The following is a 20664-nucleotide window of genomic DNA, read 5'->3' on the forward strand; positions in this document are numbered from 1 at the left end:
GGCAGAGGTACGGGTTTATTTTGTGGCTTAGATTCTCATTCCCTTTGTGGGAATAAAGCAAATTGTGTTTGGTTGACATTCTCTGTAACTTCAAAGTCAAATAAAATCTGGGTTGCCAGCTTCTTTTTGTGTTTCAGGAGATGCCTGTTTTCCATCCCAAACCTTCCATGTTTTGCAGCTCAATAGCACATCCCAGACAATGGCTTTAGAAATCAGACGCCTGCATTTTGGGCCCACAGTGCTGAGGCAACGCCAAGTGCTGCATGGGGTGCCAGAATTTGTGCACATGGGGAGAGAGAAGGAGGAGGACAAAAAACTTGCTCTGATGGGATGTTTCCACAGAGATCATGGTAATGATCTTCCATTTCCATATAGCTTTTCATCCTCTGGCAGAGTGTGCTCACTCGTAAGCCGATGCTGCACACATCCTGTGTGGAGAGTGCAGCAGCTGTCCTCAAAAATCATGTTGTAAGAGGGAAACTCTGGAACAGCAGAGGGATCTGCCTAGGGTGAGAGTGACTGCAGGGATGCAGGAAGGGATAATAGGAAGAAATTCATTAGTATGAGTATGGTCAGGCCCTTGCACAGGTTGCCCAGAGAAGCTGTGGCTGTGCCATCCCTAGAAGTGTTCAGTGTCAGGGTGGATGGGGCTTGGAGCAGCCTGGTTGGGTAGGAGGTGTTAGGTCGAGATGGAGTTTAAGGTCCCTTCCAGCCTGAACTGTTCTGTGGTGATTCTGTGTCCCTGCACCACTGGATAAGGGGGAGCACCCTTGCTGCAAACACCATCTTAGTCCTTCCCCAAATCAGCATCCCCTGTGGGGTGTGCCTCACATCAGCCAGTGTCCAGCTCGGAGCTGTGCCATGGCCAGACATGAGCTGGCACTTGTCTTTGTGGAGTGAGAGCCCTGTCAGGAGCTGGGAGCAGCAGCTGGGGTTTATGGTCAGTGCAGGCTGCATCCCACACCAACACCCAGGGTTCTCTTCCTGCCTTATCCATCCCTTTTTCCCCTGGTTGCCATGCTAGAGGAGCTGTTAGGCCATGGAGGATCACAGAACTCTGAGGAGGGTCAGCAAGGCCACGTCTGCTGCCGGAGTGTGCAGGAGGTTGGTTAATATTCAATATTCCCTTGTCCTTCCAAGGGCCTCTTGCTTTCCAAGAGCAGGGAGGTGAGTCTGGAAGCTCTTCTTCTCCCCTGTGCTGAGATGGGTTTGCAAAAGCTACAGTTTCTTCTGCTTTTTTTTTTCCCCACCCTCTTTTCCTGCCCAGGCATTTTTCCCTGACCTGATGAATTTTTAAACAAAAACATGGTGAGGAGAGAACAGGAGAGAGGGGAGAAAACCCAGGAGAGGATATGAGGAAAAAACTCTGTTTTCCAAATCAGAGTAATTGCAAGTGGAAGTGAAAGTTTAGGTTATGTTTTTAATTTGAAAGTTCCAACTAATTTTAAGTCACTTTATCGGCAGGAGAAAATACCTTTCCTAATACTCTTTTTAATAAACTCCTGTTTTACAAGTAGAAGTAGTAGTAGTTGGTTGAAAAATACCATGAAATTATGGAAGTAAAAGGCAGCTGCTGTGCTCTGTAATTCCCCCTGGCTGTGCTGGGGGTCAGTGCTCCCTGGAGGTGGGGGACTGGGGCTGGAGGAGTGGGCGAGACAGACCCCCCTGCAGATGCCTTTGGATGCTTGTCTGTCTGTTCACAGGGATTGCAGGGTTGATCACCCACACATGGTCACTTTACATAGGGCAGAATGTGGACAGGTGTGGTTCCTTGCCTGGTGGTGCAGGGCACTGAGCAGATGCAGGACTTTGGGTGCAATGGGTCAGAATTTGGTCCAAATTGGAGCCTTCCAGCTGAACTGGATGGTTAGTGCTGGAGAAGGGGGAAGAAGGCAAGAGGGAGCACAAGGATGGAGGGGAGAGGTGGAGATAGGAGGGGAGGTTGGCTCACTGAGCTAAGCATCACCAGGGAGCCCAAATCCCATCACCAGGAGAGCTTGTCCTGCTCCATAAGCCAAACTCTGACCTGCGAAAGTTTGAATCACCGATGAAGTTGTGAGATATCATGGACATCTTTTTGTGCCATGCCTTGTCCCTCCAGAAATGTCCCTCCACTGTTTCCCACTGACACCAAGGCCAGGGCCCAGCACTGGGACCAGCCACTCTTGCTGCCTGTGTCAGGCTGGGCTGGTTTCTCACAACTTTCACCTTGGCAGGTAGATTGAGTGTTGTTGGAAAACCAGCTGGTTGCTGGAAATCCACTGCTGTCACACTGTGCAGAGCAGAGAGGGCTCCTTGCAGATCTCATTGTATTTCAGGCTGGGAAAGAAAAAGAAACACTTTGTGGTAATTTTTTCAATGACTTTCCAATTTTTTTTTTCTTGGTAAGCTGTCTGCAATCACTTACAGTGTTCCTGAAGGGATTAATTACTCACTGGAGCTCATTGTGCGTATTTCATATTCTGAACTGTTGGATGTGGTGTCTGCCTTGGATCGAGCGAGGGGTCACATGGCATTTCTCTTTCCATCCTTTTTCCCCTATTCTGTTCTATCTGTCAGGCTCCTGGTGTGAACACTCCCCATTGCTGCTGCGGTGGGTGCTCGGTCAGCGCGCTGCACGTGATCCTGATTTCCCTGCTCTGTGCTGCTTTTTCAAGGGAATGTAGCCAGAATAAGACAAATTGCTTCCTTGTTTGAGTGACTTTTGGCTGATGCTTTCCCCCCAAGCTGTAGTGTTGGCTCAGTTCTCTTGCAGCAGTTGTGGCTCTGGGCTGTGCATCGTCAGTGCTTGGACAGGCCCCCAGAGCAAATTTGGGGAGAAGAGCTCAAAGCACATTGCAGAGCTGCTTCCCACAGCGAAGAGGGCTTGTGCTGTGCAGGCAGCCATTGCATGGAGCTGAGATATTCTTAGAGAAGATAAATCCCAGCTGCAGTGCTGCCAGGGACCCCTCTGCACCATCCTTGAAGCATGGCACTCCCAGGAGGTCCTGCCTGTGGGACGGTGTGCGCTGGCGCTTTGACAGCTCAGGGAATGGCATTGTCCCGAGCTTGGCTGGGGATCCCAGCTGTCCAAGTTGGGGCTGTAACTCCCTGTGGTCTCAGCATGCTTAAAGGGATCCTGCAGCCTGCAGGGGATGGAGCTTGTCCGTGTGTGGGGTCCAGAGGCTCATGGCTGCTCTCCCATTGTGCCCGGAGGCTCATGGCTGCTGTCATCACATGTCACTCAGCCCCTGGTGTTGGCAGGTGCATTGTGAGGGCAGCCACAGGAGCTGAACAGGGGAAAGTCCAGAGGCTACACTGAAGTCCCTCTGATTGGCACTGGTCACTGACTGGGAGCATTTTCCATCCTGTCCATCCCACGTACTGCCAGGCCCCCAGTAAAATTTGGAGTAGTAGGTGGAACAGCAGCTCTTTGCATAGAATAGTAGGGTGTGTCAGCATCCCTTCACTCACTAACGCAGATGGTGGAGGTAAAGCACACTTCCTCTGTGCCAGCCTCTAGCCCCTGGGTAAGGACCAAGTGGTGACTCCCACAAAGCTTTCTGGTCCCAAGCAGGACCTTCCCTCCTGTGGCACAAATAAATTTCCTGAAGGAGACAGGACCTTCCTTCTCTGCAAATCATCTTTAGTGGGAAAAGCACAACTGCTGCTCAAGAAAACCTTTCCCTGGTGGTGGGGACTCTCCGAGTGCGCTTTGAGAGAGGGAGCAGGTCTGGAAGCAGTTGGAGGATGGTGTGGGCCGGCACCAGGAGTGGGGAACCATCAGTGCTAAGAATAGACAGTTTATCTGCATCCCTCCCCCTGTGAAGGATGCTCGAGGCACTGTGCAGCAATTAACACAAGTTTGTAATAACACTGCTGGCAGATTGGCTGTGCAGCCTTTGGAGCTGGTGTCGAATTTGGCTGAGTATGGATGCGGGAGACTGCTGCTGCTGAGCTCCCCAGCACACACCCAGCATGTCCCTGGCACGGGGATGGGAGGCACTGTTGTGGGGCAGCAGGATGCAGTCCTGGGTGCTGGGTGTGGAGCCCCAGGATGGGGAGAGATGTGGGGCTGGTGCTGCTCCTGGCCCCAGTGGGTTAGGTACCTTTCCCAGGGAAGTTTGGAGGAGCAGGTAACAATGGCAATGTTGGTGGGGAGGGGAGCAAGCTGAGGGCTGTGGCAGGGCATGATGCTCATTACCCCCTGACTGCAGTGGGGGTGGCCCTGGGGAGCTGGCACATCGGGCAGGGGAGATCGTCTGCACTGATCAGGATCACCCCATGCTCTCCACTCAGTTAGCAGGATGCCTCATCCTGCTTCTGGGCAGGGGGCATGGGAGACCTGGGGAGTGCAGGAGGTCATTGTGTCGCTGTAAGAGCCATGGCACCCAATCCTTCTGCCACTCACCATGCACAGCTCCATCTTTGGGAGGATATGGGGGGGTTTGCTTTGGGGTGAACATCACCTGGGCAGCTGATGCTGCAGACTGAAGGGACCCCAAAATCTGTGATATGCATGTTGGTCTGCAGCCCTGCCTGGGCTGCTATTGCAGATGCTGCCACGATTTTCAGGGTGAGCCTTGCCCAGTGCCTGGTACAGCCCTGGGCACCCCAGCAGTGCTCACCCACCCCGCTGCCGGGGGTGCAGGTGCAGGGAGAGCCCGAGCCTTGCGGGATCCTGGGGATCATATGTGTAGCAGACTTGTTTCCGGCTCCCTGCAGGCTGCTGCTTCTGGTGCCAGAGTGAATTTGGCACCTGGCCCTCCTGCGAGGCTGGGGAGGGGGAGAAGAAAGGCCAAGCCCTCCTCGCCGCAGGCAGGAGATTCAATTCTCCCTGGGTGTGCACAAAGACCGTTTATCTCCGGAGCAAAGCCCTGGTAACCACGGGGCAGAGCGTGAAGGGCTGATTAGGGGCTGTTCGAGGAGGGGTGCTGGGGTCGCGTGCAGGCACTTCCCTTCCCATTTCCAGGGCTTTCCATGGTAATGGCTCCTATTCTCCTCTGTTGTTAGGACGTCACTCACACGCAGCTCCAACGACATCTGTCAAAACACGTCTCCCTCTGTCCTTGGCGCTCCCAGGGAAGAGAGATCCGTTGGCCCCATAATGAGCCTGACATCAATTAATCATCAGCCTTAAAAATTAGCATCGTGGCAGTATATGTTGGAGGAAAACGATTCCCCAGATGGAAGCAAAAATAGCCTGTGTTATCTCCCTCCTCCCGCGGGATGTGGTAACAATAGATCTACTAACGAGCCTGGAACTCGTTAAGCTGGGTTTGCCCCCCGAGGTGCTCTGCGTCCTGCCCAGTCTCTTCTCTCGACGGGGCTATTGAGGGACCCTCTGGTGCAAGGGCTGATGACCTACCCTGGGGTCCGGCCCTGCTGTCAGCTGGACCCTCATGGTGCACATCCCCCAGGCTTTGCAGAGAGCCCAGGATGTGCTTGCAATGCTGAGCCCCTTCCTGAAGCTGAATGTTTGGAGGGGAGCAGCTGTTCCAGGATCTCCCTCTTCTGGAGTGAAGGATGCTCATCCCTGCTGGGCTGAGGTGGGGGTTCAGCTGGTGCCTCAAGGACGTGTCCCACGCTGGGAGAGCAGTCCCTTGTCCCTCTCCAGAGTGAGAGCTCTGAGGACTGCTGATGCTCACAGCTTAGTGAGTGCCAGCTCTGATATTCAAGAGCTTGGCAGTGGGCTGGAGGTTTCCAGAGATGCCCTCTCTGGGGAGTGGCTGGGGCACCTTCTCTGGAGGCTCACAATGAGCTGCACTTTGTGCCTGTGCCATGCTGGGATTTTCCATGCTTGGAGCTGCTCTTCCTTGCATCCAGTCGAGCTGTAGCCCCAGAGAGCAGCTCTGCTGCCTGTAGCTGCCTGCCACTCTGGTTGCCCACCCCAGGTGCCTGGGAGATGAAGAGCCCCCATCACCAGCTGTGTTTTGGGTCCATTTGAGTGTTTCTGATCTTTCAGTGTGGAGCAGCTCCACAGGCTGCCAGGGAAGCTGGGGAAGACATTTTGCATTCTTGCTGGAGACACATGAGGACTCTGGCTGATCTGGTGATGGACAGACAGACCAAGTGTCTACCAGAGCCCAGCTGAGGCCGGGGAGAATTATGTTTGCAACGCATTGCTCTGCACAAAGCTCTCAGTCACAAGGCAAGGGGGACAAAAGGCTCCCTGTTCACTCTGTCCCAGTGGGTGCAATTCCAACAGTTAAAAAGCAAATGTGAGTTGTTTGTCTCTGTGAATATAAAGCTTCCCCAAGCATGGCCGTATTCTGGCTGGGAATGGGAAATTTGGCTCTGCTAATGACTGTTCTCCTACAAAACAGAGCCAACTCGAGCTAAGAGCTGCCCAGTCAGGCCCTTCTCCGCTGGCCCTGGTGCAGGGATGCAGGCTGGGGAGGGCAGAGCCTCTGGGGCCTGATAAATGCCCTTTCAGCCAGACCTGGGCACCCAGTGGGGAGGGATGAGTGTGGGAACCTTGGCCTCTTGTACACAGGGGTGACTGCCACCCATGGGCACCCTGCCAGTGCCTAGAACCTTCTCCTGTGCCCAAGGGATTCATTATCATTGACAACAGGGAGCCCCAGGCAGGGGGACATCAGATCTACTCATTTGGGGCATCTGACTGAGAGTCCAGGGGCTACTGTCACAGGGGCCTGGGGTGAGGGTGGGTCTGGGAGGAATGACTGAATCATGTGCTGCACCTGAGCTTGGGGTGTGGCTGCATCCCCACCATCTCCATGGATGATCCCCAGCAGTGATGGGGCTGTTGGGATGGCTTTGGTGCTGATGAGGAGCATACCCTGTGTCTGCCTGCATGGGGCTGCCCTGGGGGCCTGTGGTGCTTGTCCCCCATGTCCATGACTGTGCTGAGCACAGCCCGTGGGCGTCTCCTCCTCCCTAGCTGCTCCTGCATTTCCCCATTCTCCCCTTGGCTCTTCGGGTCACAGGGCCTTTGGAGAAGGGCTGTACAGGGTGAGGGAGGATCATTATGGGGTTAGGACATGGCTGTCACCTGCACAGGCCATGTGCCCTCCATTTCCTGCAGGGAACCCAGATTGGTCCTTGATTCTCTGTAAGCAGTGGGTGCTGGATTCCCCATGCACCCACCTCCCCCCTCCTCCACCAGGCAAAGCTTGGAGCGAGAGCTGGCGACGTCCCCAGATGCAGGGCACATCTGGAGGGCACCAAAGCAGTTAAGTGAAGGGCTGATTTGTGCTATAGAAACCCGCAGTTCCTTCCTTTGATCCTCTGAATCAGCCCATTGCCTTCCTCATATAAAGCCCCATTTATCTCTGCTCTTCCCAGTAAGTTTGAAGGCGGTCTCGGCTCGTGGCTCCTCAGCAGCAGCGAGGAGCCCGGCTTTCTCTTCCGCTGAAGCAGAATCAGGTGAAATCTCTATGGCAACTGGCAGATGACAGGGAGTCTTGTTGCCTTGGAAATAAGGCAAGGCAAAAAAAAAAACCCACCCAAAAAGAGCCATCTGGAATTTTGAATTTCCACAATGTCCAACCTGCGTCTGGTGATGTGTGGGGAGTGTGAACTCGCTGCTGCCGGCTGTTCCGGGGCCTCTGTGCTGGGGCCTGGCTGTGCTGTTCTGCCTCACCCTGGGGAATAAGGGCTTTTTTCCGTTTCTTCCCCACTTTTTGGCTTTTTTTGCTCAGGGTCTGCAGCATTGCCCTGACCATCTGCTGGTGGCTGTGGGAAAGGTGTTGTGATGGGGATGCTGAAACCAGGCTGGACACAGCTGTGCTGTGTTGGGGGCCAGCAGGGCACTAGCACACCTTGGTAATGCACAACTGTGAGGAGAATGGCAGGCTCCAGGGCAAACTGAGGGATGGAGTGCTGTGTGACCAGTCTGACCCTCCTCTGTCAGCTTAGCACAAATCCCAGGTGCAGTGACCACTGGTGACACTGTCTCCGTGTTCCCAAAGCCTTGGGGCTGTCAGCAGGGAGTTAGTGTCATCGTGTGTGACTGCTGCTGTGTGTGCCACTGGCCAGAGGCTCGGGGCATCCCTTGGAGCATGGATTTGCCCTGTTAACCTACCATCCCCCTCCTTCCCAAGCTGCACAAGTGTTTGCATGGATTATTTTGGAGATCTGTGATGCTGGGGACAGGGGTGTTGGGATGCTCCCGGCTCCTCTGATGCTCTCCGGAGCAGCTTTGGAGGCAGGTGTGACTCAGGGGTGAGTAGTGCCTTGTGCAGAAGCAGAATCTGTCCCAAAACATGGGACTTTGGGCTCCCCCAGCTCATCAGCACAGAGGAGCACAGAGGTGAAATGCCTGGACATGGAGCAGCTAGAGGCTCTGGATCTGGAAAAGGAGCTGTGGTTTGGATGTGCAGGTGGGGTGGTTTGGGGCCAAGCGCAGCATCCATTGAAAGAATAACCCACAAATGGGCTGGAGGCCCAGTCTGGATCTCTCCAGTGGATTCACTTGGAAACTTGTGTATGGGAGAGACCCAATTAAGTAGATTTATGGCTGCTCTAGCCTGAGAAAGTCTGAATCCCTTTTAAAAGCTTGGCTCACTGGAGCCAGACGGGGTCCAGGCTCCAGGTCTCTCAGCCCTGCCCTTGTTATGAGCAGTGATTCTCAAGGCTTAGCAGCCACGATCGCCCCTAAAGTGCTGATTCGGCTCAAGTCCTAGCCTGTCATTGCTGCACAGCTGCTTATTGTCTGCTCTCACCTGCCAGCAGGGAGGTGGTGGCCCCCTCCCACAGTGTGGGGCTGCCCCTGCCTGTGCTGGTGGCAGTGGTGGGGATGGTGGTGGTGATGATGCCTGCAGTGGTGGGGATGTTGGCAGTGATGGGGATGGTGGTGGTGATGATTGCTGAGATGATGACTACAGTAGTGGGGTGCAATGATAGTCAGTGAGTGCAGGTAGGGGATTGGCTTCCTCCCCCTCTGCAGCCACCGTTGGAGCCTCCTGCAGAGCCATATCAGGGTGGCTCTGACATGGCTCTGCAGGAGGCTCCAACGGTGCCCTTTGAAGAAGGGTCCAGCTACATGTGAGACGTGGGGTGGCTGTGCCAAACCAGAGCCCTGTCACCTCTCTGGCTCTGGCTCCGCAGGGGCTGGTGCTTCCTGGGGGACTTGGGCTCTGCAGGACACGTGCTACCCCCACAGTGCTGCCTGCTGTAACCCCATTGTCTCCCCCAAGACTTGCTGCTGGCCTCTCTTCTCTCAGTCAAGGGCAAGTGCAGAACGTGCTGGGCTGTGTCCAGCCTCCTCCCACAGCCTTGCAGGGCTACGTGCAGAGCAGCACCATGTGTCAGCCTGCCTTGGTGGAGTCACAGGTGGGGACCTCAGGTATCTGCAGCTTCCCCTGCACATCACCATCGCTGATGGCAGGAGGCTGTGCTTCCATGTCCATGGGGAATAGCACCTCCAACTCCACCAGCTGCTGTCTTTCAGGGAATGGTGGCCAGGCTTTCCCCAGCCATCTGCCTGGGGGCAGCAGAACACCAGTCAGATGTCCAGGTACCCCAGTACCCCATTACCAGGGTGCTGGGTGGCCCTGTCCTTGCCCATCAGGGATCAGGACCCTCTCCTGACACTGCTGCAGAGGATGCAGGGCTGGCAGCCAGCTCTCTGCTCACACCAATGAAAGTAATAAAACCAGGAGTGCTAATGTACCTGCTGCCTTCTGGGTGGGGCAGCAGGTTTGCAGGAACGAGTGTGGTGCTTTCCCAGAGCGCTGAGCAAGTGTGGAAGATGCTCTGCCCAGCTTGGGTGCCCTGGGACATCTCCAGAGAGAGAGGGGTAATTTGGGGCTACTGGTACATCCTTGGTGAAAGCATGTAGGAATTTCAGGGATGGGGCTTGAGCTGGAAAACAAGGCCAACACTGCAGAATGGCAGTCACCCCACAGAGCCCTGTTAGCCATCTCCACTGCTCATTCTGCCTGTTTGGGAGCTGTTGGGGGGAAAAGACAGTTAAGCCCCAAAGAGAAGGATTGCAGGTTGCAACCATCCCCCTGCCCAGCCATCCAGGAGTGGGAATCAGAGCTGGATGTAATAATGCAAGATAAGGCCATTTACTCCATTCAGGAGGACTGCAGGTGGCACACCCAGATGCTGGTGAGAGTCCCAGGCTGCAGGGTGTGAGTGAGGAACCCACAGGGCTCAGTGAGGTTCACACTGGGCTTGGGCTGTTGGGTTTCCCCTCGGGTGGTCGCCAAGTGCCAGAGTGGAAGGTTTCCAAGAAAAATACCAACAAAACGGTGCCTGTGCTGATTCATTCATAAACAGGACTGGGAGCAGGGGCTGGGGCAGATGGAGGGAGCAGTGTGAGTCTGCTCGAGGGTTCGTGGAGCCAGGGAGTGCAGCGGGGCCGGAGGAGGCTCACAGCCCCATGAGAATGGGTTTTATTGCAGAGTTTATTAGTGGATTTTTCAATGCACTGGAAGGAATTGAGCAAGCAGTTAGAAATGTTTTCCAGCCTGGGGAAATTCGTTACAGCTACTGTGTAATAGGGGCCCACCGGAATGACTCAGGAACACCACGCAGCCTTTCCCGGTGAATTCCTGCTTGCTGGTGAAATCTTTACTAGGCCAGCTGGAGTCCTTTCCCAGTTGGATCCTCTGAAATGAGACCAGTTGGGTCACAGGGCACAAGAAAACACAGGTGTGAGTGCCATGCTCATGCTGAGTGCAGACGGTGCACCCCTGCAAGCCTGGCACCCTTGTGCCCGTGTTGGTGTCATGTCCTGCTGTTCCACTGCCTGCATATGAACACATGGGCACATGTGCAAGGTCACAGGCATAGGTGATACTCATTCAGACATGCATCTTTCTGCAGGCTTTTGCTGCCATGTGGCCCCCACATGAATGATGCAAACACACACACACACACACACACACACACACACACACACACACACGAGTTTCTGTGCTAAGGCACATGGGGCACACGTGTCCCACGCATGCAGCCCTGCCTCGCCCCAGCAGGAGCTGGTGGCCACATGCTTCTTTGAAATGAGCTGTCAGAGCCATTTGGAGTTGATTATTCCCTCATTCCTTGACGTACTTGGCCACGTCGGCAGCACCCGGCTGCGGGGCCAGGGCTGCACCCCGACACACGGACAAAGGAACTGCTGCTGCTTGCTCTGGGAGGTGCAGGGAGAGCTGGACATGAGCACAGCCTGGAGCTCCCCGGCCTTGTCCAGCCATGGTTCTGTGCTGCCCGTCACAGTCAGACTCACAGCAAACAGTGCTGTGCCCTGAGCCAGCCATTCCAACACAGCTCTCTCCTTCTTCCTCCTCCTCTTCTTCCTCCTTGGCTGCCTCTGTATCCCACCTTGCAAATGCTCCTTCTTGTGGTGGTGGTACCTGCTGCTGCCCCAGCTTGGCAGGCAGGAGATGGGGGTGATGGGCACTGTATGGGTCAGGGCCAGGCGCCCACAGTGCCAGGTTGCTGTGTGTGTGTAATGTGGTGGTCAGTGCTGGAAGCCATGCCAGGGAGTGCTGCAGGTCAGGGGGTGGTTGGGGCTGGGCTGAGGCTTCCTCCCTCAGTTTCCTCGAGTGCCAAGTGGAGCTGTATCATATTTGCTGATGTTGAAGGGCTCAGTTGAGAAAGGAGTGTTGAGTGGGAGCTCTCAGCTGAGTGAGAGTTGCTCAAGCACAGCAGAGTGTATAGGCAAATGAGAGCCAGCCTGGCACAGGGACAAGTGATTTGGGCAATGGGCTCTGGTGACCTCCCAGTGCAGGCCTGGGGACAGTGGCTGCATCTCATGGCTGCCCTGTGCATGGTCAGAACGGGGGACAAAGGGCCAGAGGCAGCACTCCCTTCCCTCTGTAACAGCAGGATGGTCAGAGCCTGTGAGAACAGTGGAATCTGCTGAGGGGCTGCAGGCCAGCCTGGGGCTGGGGCAGGGAGACATCAGTCCCTGAGCCTGCAGCTCCAGTGGAGTGGGGAGTGCTGCAGAACACATCCCAGCCATAGCTGCTGGGAAACTGAGCCTGGCCTAGGCTGAGTGTCTGACTGACCCTGCCACGGCATGGGCTGAGCCTTCTCTGCTGCTCCATGCTCCAGCAGCTGGAAACATCTGGCTGCACAAGCTTACTAAATCGATGTGGGGAGGAATCCAGCGCTCTCCTGCTGTTCCCACACTTCAGCCTCTCCCAGTGGCTCCGGTTTCGACTCAACTCTGGCATGCGGTGACTCGGTGAGCTCCGAGCCAGCCCCTGGCCCCTCGCTGCCCCTGGGGAACAGGGGCTGCAGGAGTCCCTGTGTCACCACCAGGACAGCACTGTGGGGGCAGATGGTGGCACTTCAGTGCTAGCAGCAGGATGTGTGCCAGAGGTGGGTGAGCAGCTCTTCCAGTCCCAATTTGGCCCTTTCCAGGGTGAGAGCTGCTGCTTTTCCTGGAGTCTAGAGTGACCTGGACTGTCACCCAAGAACTGGGGTGATCTCATCCAGGCATGGATGACGAATGGGGCAATGGATGAATCTGGGGATGTGGGTCGGTGTCATTGCCCTGGAACTCTTGTCCCTGAGCAGTGGGATGCTGCTTTTTGCCATTGGTGGCCCAGCAGCAGAGCAGTGCAGGGTGTCCCTGTGCTGGCCCCTCAGTCAGGGCAGCTGGGGACACAGGCAGGCTCGCCCCACTGCTCCTGGGACTGGGATGGCCAGAGCAGCCCTGCTGGCAGTGGCGCCCGGGGAGGAGGCAGCACCAGGCCCGCGCTGGCTCTGTGCCCGGGGAATGGCTGCGGGTGGCCCTGGGGGAGGCAGACGGGGCTTTGGGAGGGAGCCATGCCCGGGAGGAGCACGCTGCCGAGCTGGCAGGGTGGGAGCCACTGCCGGCGCCAGGGGACAACAGTGACTCTTCATCCCGTCCCACTCTGCCCTGGCCCAGCACGCAGGGATGTGGCACTGCCAGAGTGTGTGTGCCACCTTCTCTGGCTGCAGGGGCTGGGTGTGGGTGACAGCACCCGCTGAATGGGGCCAGGGTAAAGGAGCTGAAGGTGCCAAGTCCTTCCCTGCATGGAGACCCGCCTGGGGACACTGGGTTTTGTATTGCTGGTATTGCTGTTCCCTAAAGTTCAAGGAGCCCAAATCTCCCACTGCCCTACCCACTGCAGCGTGACAGCCAGGGACTGGCCACAGGTTCCTGCCCTGCCATTTCAAGCCTGAAAATCCATCTTTGCAGGCAACTTGGGGGCAGGACCTTGCAGCTTTGAGGTGCCAACGCAATGTTTTCTTCCCCCAGTAGACAGGCATGGTGTCCCCTTGTCCCTGGCTGCAGAGCAAGGTGGGTGCCACCCTTCAGCACTGAGGGCCTCTCGAGACTCTCCTGCACCCTGGTTCCCTGTGTGCAGCCACCTCAGCTACATCCCTGTCCTGTACTGCCTGTGCATCCCCATCCTGTGGCTCTGGGGACCACTTGGAGTTTCTGTGCCTTTGATTAATTCCTCCACTGGTGCAATGGATGAAGCTGGGGATGGGGGTCAGTGCCATTGCAACATGCACTTGGAGCTTCTGTGCCTTTGATTAACTCCTCCAATCTCCACAATGGAGATTTAATAATGAGTTAATAATGACTGGTATCCTACTGAGCCAGGTTCTGGGTGCTGGACTGGGGTGATTGGACACATGCAGGGATGGGTGTCCTTACGCTCCAACGTGGCTGGCCACGCTGGGTGCCCTGTGGGCTCACCAGCCCTTTTACCTCATCTACAACTGACTTTAACTTGCTTCATTGAACCCGTCTCATCGGGCTGTTCCTGCCTGTCACCCCCTTCATGCATAAATCAGGGTCGCTTCACTGGTCTGAGGTGCTCCTGCCCAGGCAGGTGGACAAGGGGAGCCTGGGGATGAGGTAGCACCCATGGGTGCTGCCTGAGGTGTGGCCAGAATGTGATGGGGACAGGAACACACAAGGAGTCCTGCTTGAGCACTGGCATGTAGCTATGCCTTGGTGGGGAGCTGCTGGGGTGTGTGCTGGCACTGTCCCCCATCCCCTGTCCCTGCACTGGGGTGTGTGCTGGCACTGTCCCCCATTCCCCTGTGCTTGCACTGGGGTGTGTGCTGGCAGTGTCCCCCATCTCCCATCCCTGCACTGGGGTGTGTGCTGGCAGTGTCCCCCATCCCCCTGTCCCTGCAGTTCACATGGTGCCGGTGCCGTTGCAAATCCTGAAGTGCTGGTTGCCACGTTACATTAGGAGGAGCCACATCCCATGTCCCTGACGCCTGCTGTCACTTCAGATCTGTGGCAGGCTGCAGCTGAAAGGCCTGAAATCACGGATCAAAGCCACAGTGGCACGGCTGTTAGTGCCTGGGGTGCACGTGAACAGGACAGGGACTTGGGGCTGGAGCCATGGCCCCGAGCCCACAGCACTGCTGGGGCTGTGCCGGGAGTGACCCCCTCCTCTGTGCAGGTGTCTGTGTTCTTATACATCTGTGCAGGTGTCTCTGGGCAGGGTGCACACCTTTGTGTGTGCAGGTGGATGTACATGCTTGTGGAGGTGCCTGTATATATCTGCACGTGTGCACAAGTGGTTGTGATGTGGGTAGATGCGTGTTCTCGTGTGCACTTTGGGGGGTGCATGGCTCTGTGTGTGTGTGTACACACCCATGCCAAGGGTGTGTACACCTAGAGAAGTCCCAGGGCAGACAGAGCTTGGGGATCCTAAGCTCTGGGCTGTGCCTGTGGGGGCTCAGTCCCACCAGCTGCTCCAGCCCTGCACAGAAGCAGCCACTCCTTCGTGAGTGGGGCTCAGTGTCCTCCAGCCCCCGACATCCCCTCGGTCCCACTGCCTGCACACCAAGTGATGCTGCTCCAGCACTCATGTTCCCAAGCTGGAGCACCCCTGGGGCCTGGGGGATGCAGGGGCAGGTTTGGGGACATTGTTCCAGGACTGCTGCTCCTGTCACCTGTGTGGGTCCTGTGGCCCCACCTGGTTTCTGCCAGCTCATCCTTTCTGGACTAGACATCACCATTCCAGCTGCATGCTTGGGAGTGGCATTTCAGGGTTGTGCAGCTGCAGCCTGGTGCCAGACTTGCCCTGTCCCTTCCTAATGGGCAGAGCCAGGGCTGTTGGTCATGGTCGTGGGCAGGGGGGTGCTCCATCCATCCATCCATCCATCCATCCATCCATCCATCCATCCATCCATCCATCCATCCATCCCTTTAAAGCCTTCACCATGTCTCTCCACAGACCCCGAGTCCCAGAGGAAGAGGACAGTGCAGAATGTGCTGGACCTACGTCAGAACCTGGAGGAGACCATGTCCAGCCTAAGGGGCTCTCAGGTGTCTCACAGGTGAGGCCCCAGCACCAGACCCCCCCCCCCCCCAGCCCCTTCCCCACAGTCAGTGTCCTTCCTGGGGCAGATGGGAAGCAGCTCTGCTGCTGGTGAGGGCCATGTGGGTGGGAGGGAATCAGTGGTGCTTTGTGACCTGGGGACCCTGTGCATGGAGGCTTGGAGAGAAGCCCCCAAACCCATGGGGTGTCCATGGTGCTGCAGCAGAGTCCTGTCCCCTAAAGTGCTCTGGGACAGTAAAGGCTGGGGAGTGCTGGCAGTGAGGGGAGCTAACAGAGCAGAGAGAGGGGGTGAGGTCTGTTCCCAGTGGTCAGGTGACCCTGAATGGACCACCAGAGGTGAATATATCACCTGTACCCACCCCAGTTTGCACCAGAGGCTCCATCCCTATCTATGGCTTAGTTTTTCTCTGTAGGGTGATGATGGAGGAGCTCTCAGCCAGAGCCCAGGAGCAGAGGTGGGGGTGCCCTGGGGTACCCTGCCCAGACTGGAGCGAGGGAATGGTGGTGATGGGGACAGGGTGAGCACTGCATGGACAACCAGGGCACAGTGTCTGCGTTTAGGGGGCTCTGACACACGTCTGGGACTGTCTGTGGCCCCTGGGTCACTCACTTGAGATCTTGGACGGTTTCTGCTTCACTCTGGATTTGCAAGGTTGTGTGGCTGTTTGCCGGTTGGGAAAGTGGGGATGCAGGAACATCCTTCTCCTGGAGTATGTTGCCACCTCGTGGTCTCTCTCGATCCCGCTTTTTGTCTTGGAAGGGACAAAAAGCAGCAGCCTCCTCCCACCTTTCACCCACCATTCACCATTACAGACCTTCCCGTGTCAGCCCTCAAGCAGCCTTGTCCATGATGAAGCAGCCCTTTGACCTCCCCTTTCATCGCCTGAAATTTCTAGACCTTGGAGACCCAGCTCACCCTTGCTGTGCTTCCTGGATGTTTTCCAAGCCAGGAGCAGCAGAGAGCTGTGGCAGTGGGATTTGTATGGGGCCACAACAATATTTTCTGAGCTGGCCATTTCCTGAAATGATCCATTACATCTCTGCCATCCCTTTGCTCAGTGCAGGAGCTGGGTCAGAGCCCAGCACTGCTCATGCCAAGCCAGGGCTGCGTTGTGTTCATTTAGCTTTCATCAAATGACAAGTGTCAAACTCCACCCCCCTCCTCACTCCAGCACTCAGCTCCTTCAGAAATCCTTCTCAGCTCAGGTCTTAGGAAAATAGGGCGAGGACATTAAGGGTGATTAAATTAGCATTGCTGGTGGGATTTGAGTCTTCACTATCACTTCCTTTCCTTGATGAGCTGTGAGTATATCACATGGTGGATGCCTCAGCTGCATTCCTGCTGTGGAGAAAAATGGCTATGGATAGCCCAGGGATCCCTACCCCGCTCTCTGTCCCTTTCAGCAGGACTTAAACATGTGAAGATCTTCCCTCTTATCCCTTGACAGCTGAATTTATTTGGAAGCTTTTTTTATTCCAGTAGCCCAGAGCAGCCTCGGCAGCTCCCTGCATCCCTCCAGGAGCTCCTCTGCGGCTGTGAGCCAGATTTTCCTTTCCCAAAGCTGTGTCAGCTCTTCCCTGGTACTTTGTAATTACACACATACCCACTCATTCTGCTCTTGGGAACACTTCCTACAAGTCTGCCCAATGCAGATGTCATCTGCAAGTCCTATGGATGTGCCTGCATTGCTGGTGTCCTGTAGCTGCTTTGGGCTCTCTCTTTATTCATTCCTCAAATTTCTCTTGTTACCCTCACTGTGTTCTTCCTTCCAGTGGCTGAGGGCTCAGTCTTTGCTGTTCCCTTGTTAGAGCACAGTGTTATTCCTGAAAGATGTCACCATACTTCTGGCAGCAGGGCTGCATGAATGTCCTTGGGGCTTAGAAAATCATGAAATCACAGAGTCACTGAGATACTCAATGGACTTGGAAGACACTTGGAGAAACTCTCTAAGATCAAGTCCAACCATTTCCCCATGTTCACCATTACACCATGTTTCCAGGAGCCACATCCACATGTTTTTTAAACACTTCCAAGGATGGTGACTCCACCAGTGCCCTGGGCAGCCTGTGCCTGACCACCCTTTCAGGAAAGAAATTGTCTCCAATATCCAACCTAAACCTCCCCTGGCACAACTTGAGGCCATTTCCTCTTTTCCTGTCCCTGTTCCCAGGGAGCAGAGCCCAACTCCTCCCCAGCTCCTCCCTCCTGTCAGAGAGTTGTGGAGAGCCAGAAAGTCCCTCCTGAGCCTCCTTTTTTTCCAGGCTGAGCCCCCCAGCTCCCTCAGCTACTTCTGGTGCTCCAGACACTTCCCCAGCTCTATTGGCCTTCTCTGGACACGCTCCAGCCCCTCAATGTCTTTCTTGTCATGAGGGGCCCAGAACTGAACCCAGGATTCGAGGTGAAGCTTCTGTTCCTCCTGCTCAGACATGGTTGGCATCTGCTCTGAGCTGCTGGGAGCACATCCTCAAACAGCCTTTGTGCTGCTGACAAAAACAAAACCCTTTTAGCTGCCCCTTTTAGTTCCGCTTTAACAAACTTCCTCGTTTTTTTAAATGTAGTTCCCTGTTTTAGATTCAGTGCTGCAGCCTGGGTTTGGCTTTGGGTGCTCCTGCAGGAACCTTTAATCCAAGCTAGGGAATAATTTACTGATAGTAGTGTTTGGAGCCAATTTGAGGACTGTGGGTTCCCAAGGAGCTGCTCTAAGAAGTAATAGTTTCTCGTGGCCAAATTTAGTTTTAGAATCACTATTTGCCCAAAATACACCCTGAGAGGCACAGGGAGTGATGGAACTCCCCATTTCTGAAGTGCTTGTGGGCTCTGGGCTGGCTGCTGAGCACTGTCCTTGTGAGCAGCCCTCTCCTGGGGTCATCTTTCCTGCCCAGATGTTGGGGGTTCAGTCTGCAGGGGTTCAGTGTGAGGTGCTTCTGCAGGGACTGGTCCCAGGTCTGTCCCTCGGCATCCTTTCACTCACAGCCTCCACTCCCTGGCATGGCCCACTGTCACATTCCCTGGGATTGGTGCCACCACTCCAGCTTGTCCTGTCCTGGGTCTGGTGTGATCTTGAGGTGCAGATGTTGAAGTGCTGGAGGAGAAGTGGCTGAGCAGAAGCAGCCCAGACACAGGGGAGCATGTTCAGGCTTTCCACTAAAGGTGCCCTATTAGATCCACTAAAGGTGCCCTATTAGATGAGTTCAGCAGAGCTGGATTTTGGGGCTGGAGCCAGTCTCCAGAATGGTGCTGATCCCTTTCCCAGATGTGTTTGCCACCAGTCCCTGCTCTGAGGTGGGTGGACAGGGCTGTGGTAGAGTGTTGCTTTTGTAGATTGACTTGAGCACAGAGTCCCCATCACATCCTATGTCCTATTCCGCCGTCCCTGGGGAGACATGGCATCACTGAACACCATGGTGTGCATGTCCCAGCAAGTCCTGGACTGTGGGACACTGGGGTGGCACTTGGCAAGGAAGGAGGGGACTGTCCCTTGCCACCTGAGATGGAGATGGTCCACGACAGACAGCGTCCCTGCAACCACAGTCCCGGGAGCCTCTGGCCTTGCCTGGCTGCCTCAAAATGGGCAGTTTTGGTATCTGAGCACTTGCAGACCAAGTTCTGGGGGTTGAGGCAGGGCACAGATCTCCCCTGCCCCCTGTGCCCTGCCCTAACTCCCTGACTGCCTGTCCTTGCAGCTCCCTGGAGATGACCTGCTATGACAGCGATGAAGCCAACCCCCGGAGCGTCTCCAGCCTCTCCAACCGCTCGTCCCCTCTGTCCTGGCGCTACGGGCAGTCCAGCCCGCGGCTGCAGGCCGGGGACGCGCCCTCGGTGGGGGGCACGTGCCGCTCCGAGGGCACCCCGAGCTGGTACATGCACGGCGAGCGCGCGCACTACTCGCACACCATGCCCATGCGCAGCCCCAGCAAGCTGAGCCACATCTCCCGCCTGGAGCTGGTCGAGGCGCTGGACAGCGACGACGTGGAGCTCAAGTCGGGGTACATGAGTGACAGTGACCTGATGGGCAAGACGCTGACGGAGGATGATGACATCACCACGGGGTACGTGCCTGTGACAGGAGTCCTGCCCAAACTGGGGCTCTCCAGGAGTTTCACCTGCTCCGGTTCACCTGGCACAGTGGGGGTGGATGGAGTGGAACAGGGGTTACAGCCAGTCTGGTTAGGATTGGATCGTGTCCCCACATCCCAGGAGATGCTTCCCTGCTAGCAGTGCTGGTGGTGCTGGGCCAGCTGGGTCTTCTTGGGGCTCCTGAGCCAGAATGAGCTGCTCTCCCAGCATGTGGGAAGTGCCCAGCTTGATCTGGGTGTTCCTGGAGCAGGGAGCTGAGAAAAGTGCATGGTCTGTAACTGCAGAAGCCCTGAGCCACAGTCCTGCTGCTTTCAGAAGTGCTCTGCAGTTTACACCAGTCAGTCTGAGTGGCTTCCTGTGACCCAGGCACTGTGGGGGTGTCCTGTGGGACTCCTGGTGATCCATGGTGGGAGAGGCTGGGTCAGATCTCAGCACCCCAGTGAGAATTGGGCACTGAGGTGTCATTGCTGATGGATGACTCTAAATGGACCAAGGTGTGCTGCTGAGCAGAGTCCCTCCTTCTGGGACCCCCATCAGCCTCCATCCCTCCACCCATGGGCCCAGGGGCATCTCCTGCCAGATGGGCACAACCCAGCACTCCCAGGGCTCATGTTTTCTTGCCAGATGTGTCCAGCTCCTGCTGCACTGTTGAGGTGCCCCTGGCTCTGGCAAGAGTCCAGGGTTTGAACATGTTGGAGGTTTCCTGTTTCAGCACAGCAGAAAATAAATAACGTGGGCGTTTGAGCTGTCCCAGAGCCCGATGAGGTATTTGGGCTCCTGACAGTGCTGCTTTGGCCCTCCTAGGGTGGCTGTAGTCACATCAGTTTGCTGCAGGATAGAGCGGAGCCTGTGGCTTCTCACCCATCTTGGGGCCAGTGCGCCCTAGATATGGCCTGTAGGTGCTTGTTGCAGTTGCAGGGGACACAGCTTTGGCTATGCTGGCTTCTGCCCCTGCCACGCTCCAGCTGTGGGCTGAGAGTGTCTGTGGCACCATGGGTGTCAGACCCATCCTCCCCATGGGCATTGGCTTTGGGGGCTGCCCTGTGCTTGTGAATGAGGGAGCTTTGTGCTGGTTCAGCACAGACCCTCCTGTAGATCTTAACCTATTGCTTGGCAGCCAGAGGTCCCACGTCACCACTTGCTGCCACTGGGCACTGGACTGCGAGGTGTGACTGGCAGTGGGGTGGATTTGGGCTGCCCTGGATGGCTGAGGCTGCACCAGGGCTGGCTGTGGGGATGAAGGGTACACTGCTCCCCATCTCCCTCCTTGTCTCATCTTGGTGCTGCTCATGCAGGCAGATAACCTTGGGGTGCCCTTGGCTTCAGAGGCAGTAGAGCAACACT

General features: G+C 56.0%; 1 protein-coding gene across 3 annotated transcripts in view; it reads left to right on the top strand.

The window, feature by feature from the left end:
• The window catches only part of NAV1 (neuron navigator 1), a 74536-nt gene that overhangs the window by 29068 nt on the left and 24804 nt on the right, over positions 1 to 20664 (top strand). For all 3 annotated transcript variants that reach the window (XM_077190708.1, XM_077190706.1, XM_077190707.1), the window contains exons 5-6: positions 15138 to 15240; positions 18927 to 19292. In XM_077190708.1, the coding sequence (XP_077046823.1) occupies positions 15138 to 15240; positions 18927 to 19292 (469 nt within the window). The remainder of the gene's footprint in view (positions 1 to 15137; positions 15241 to 18926; positions 19293 to 20664) is intronic.

The sequence above is a fragment of the Agelaius phoeniceus genome, chromosome 25 (assembly GCF_051311805.1).
Source record: "Agelaius phoeniceus isolate bAgePho1 chromosome 25, bAgePho1.hap1, whole genome shotgun sequence".
NCBI lineage: Eukaryota > Metazoa > Chordata > Aves > Passeriformes > Icteridae > Agelaius > Agelaius phoeniceus.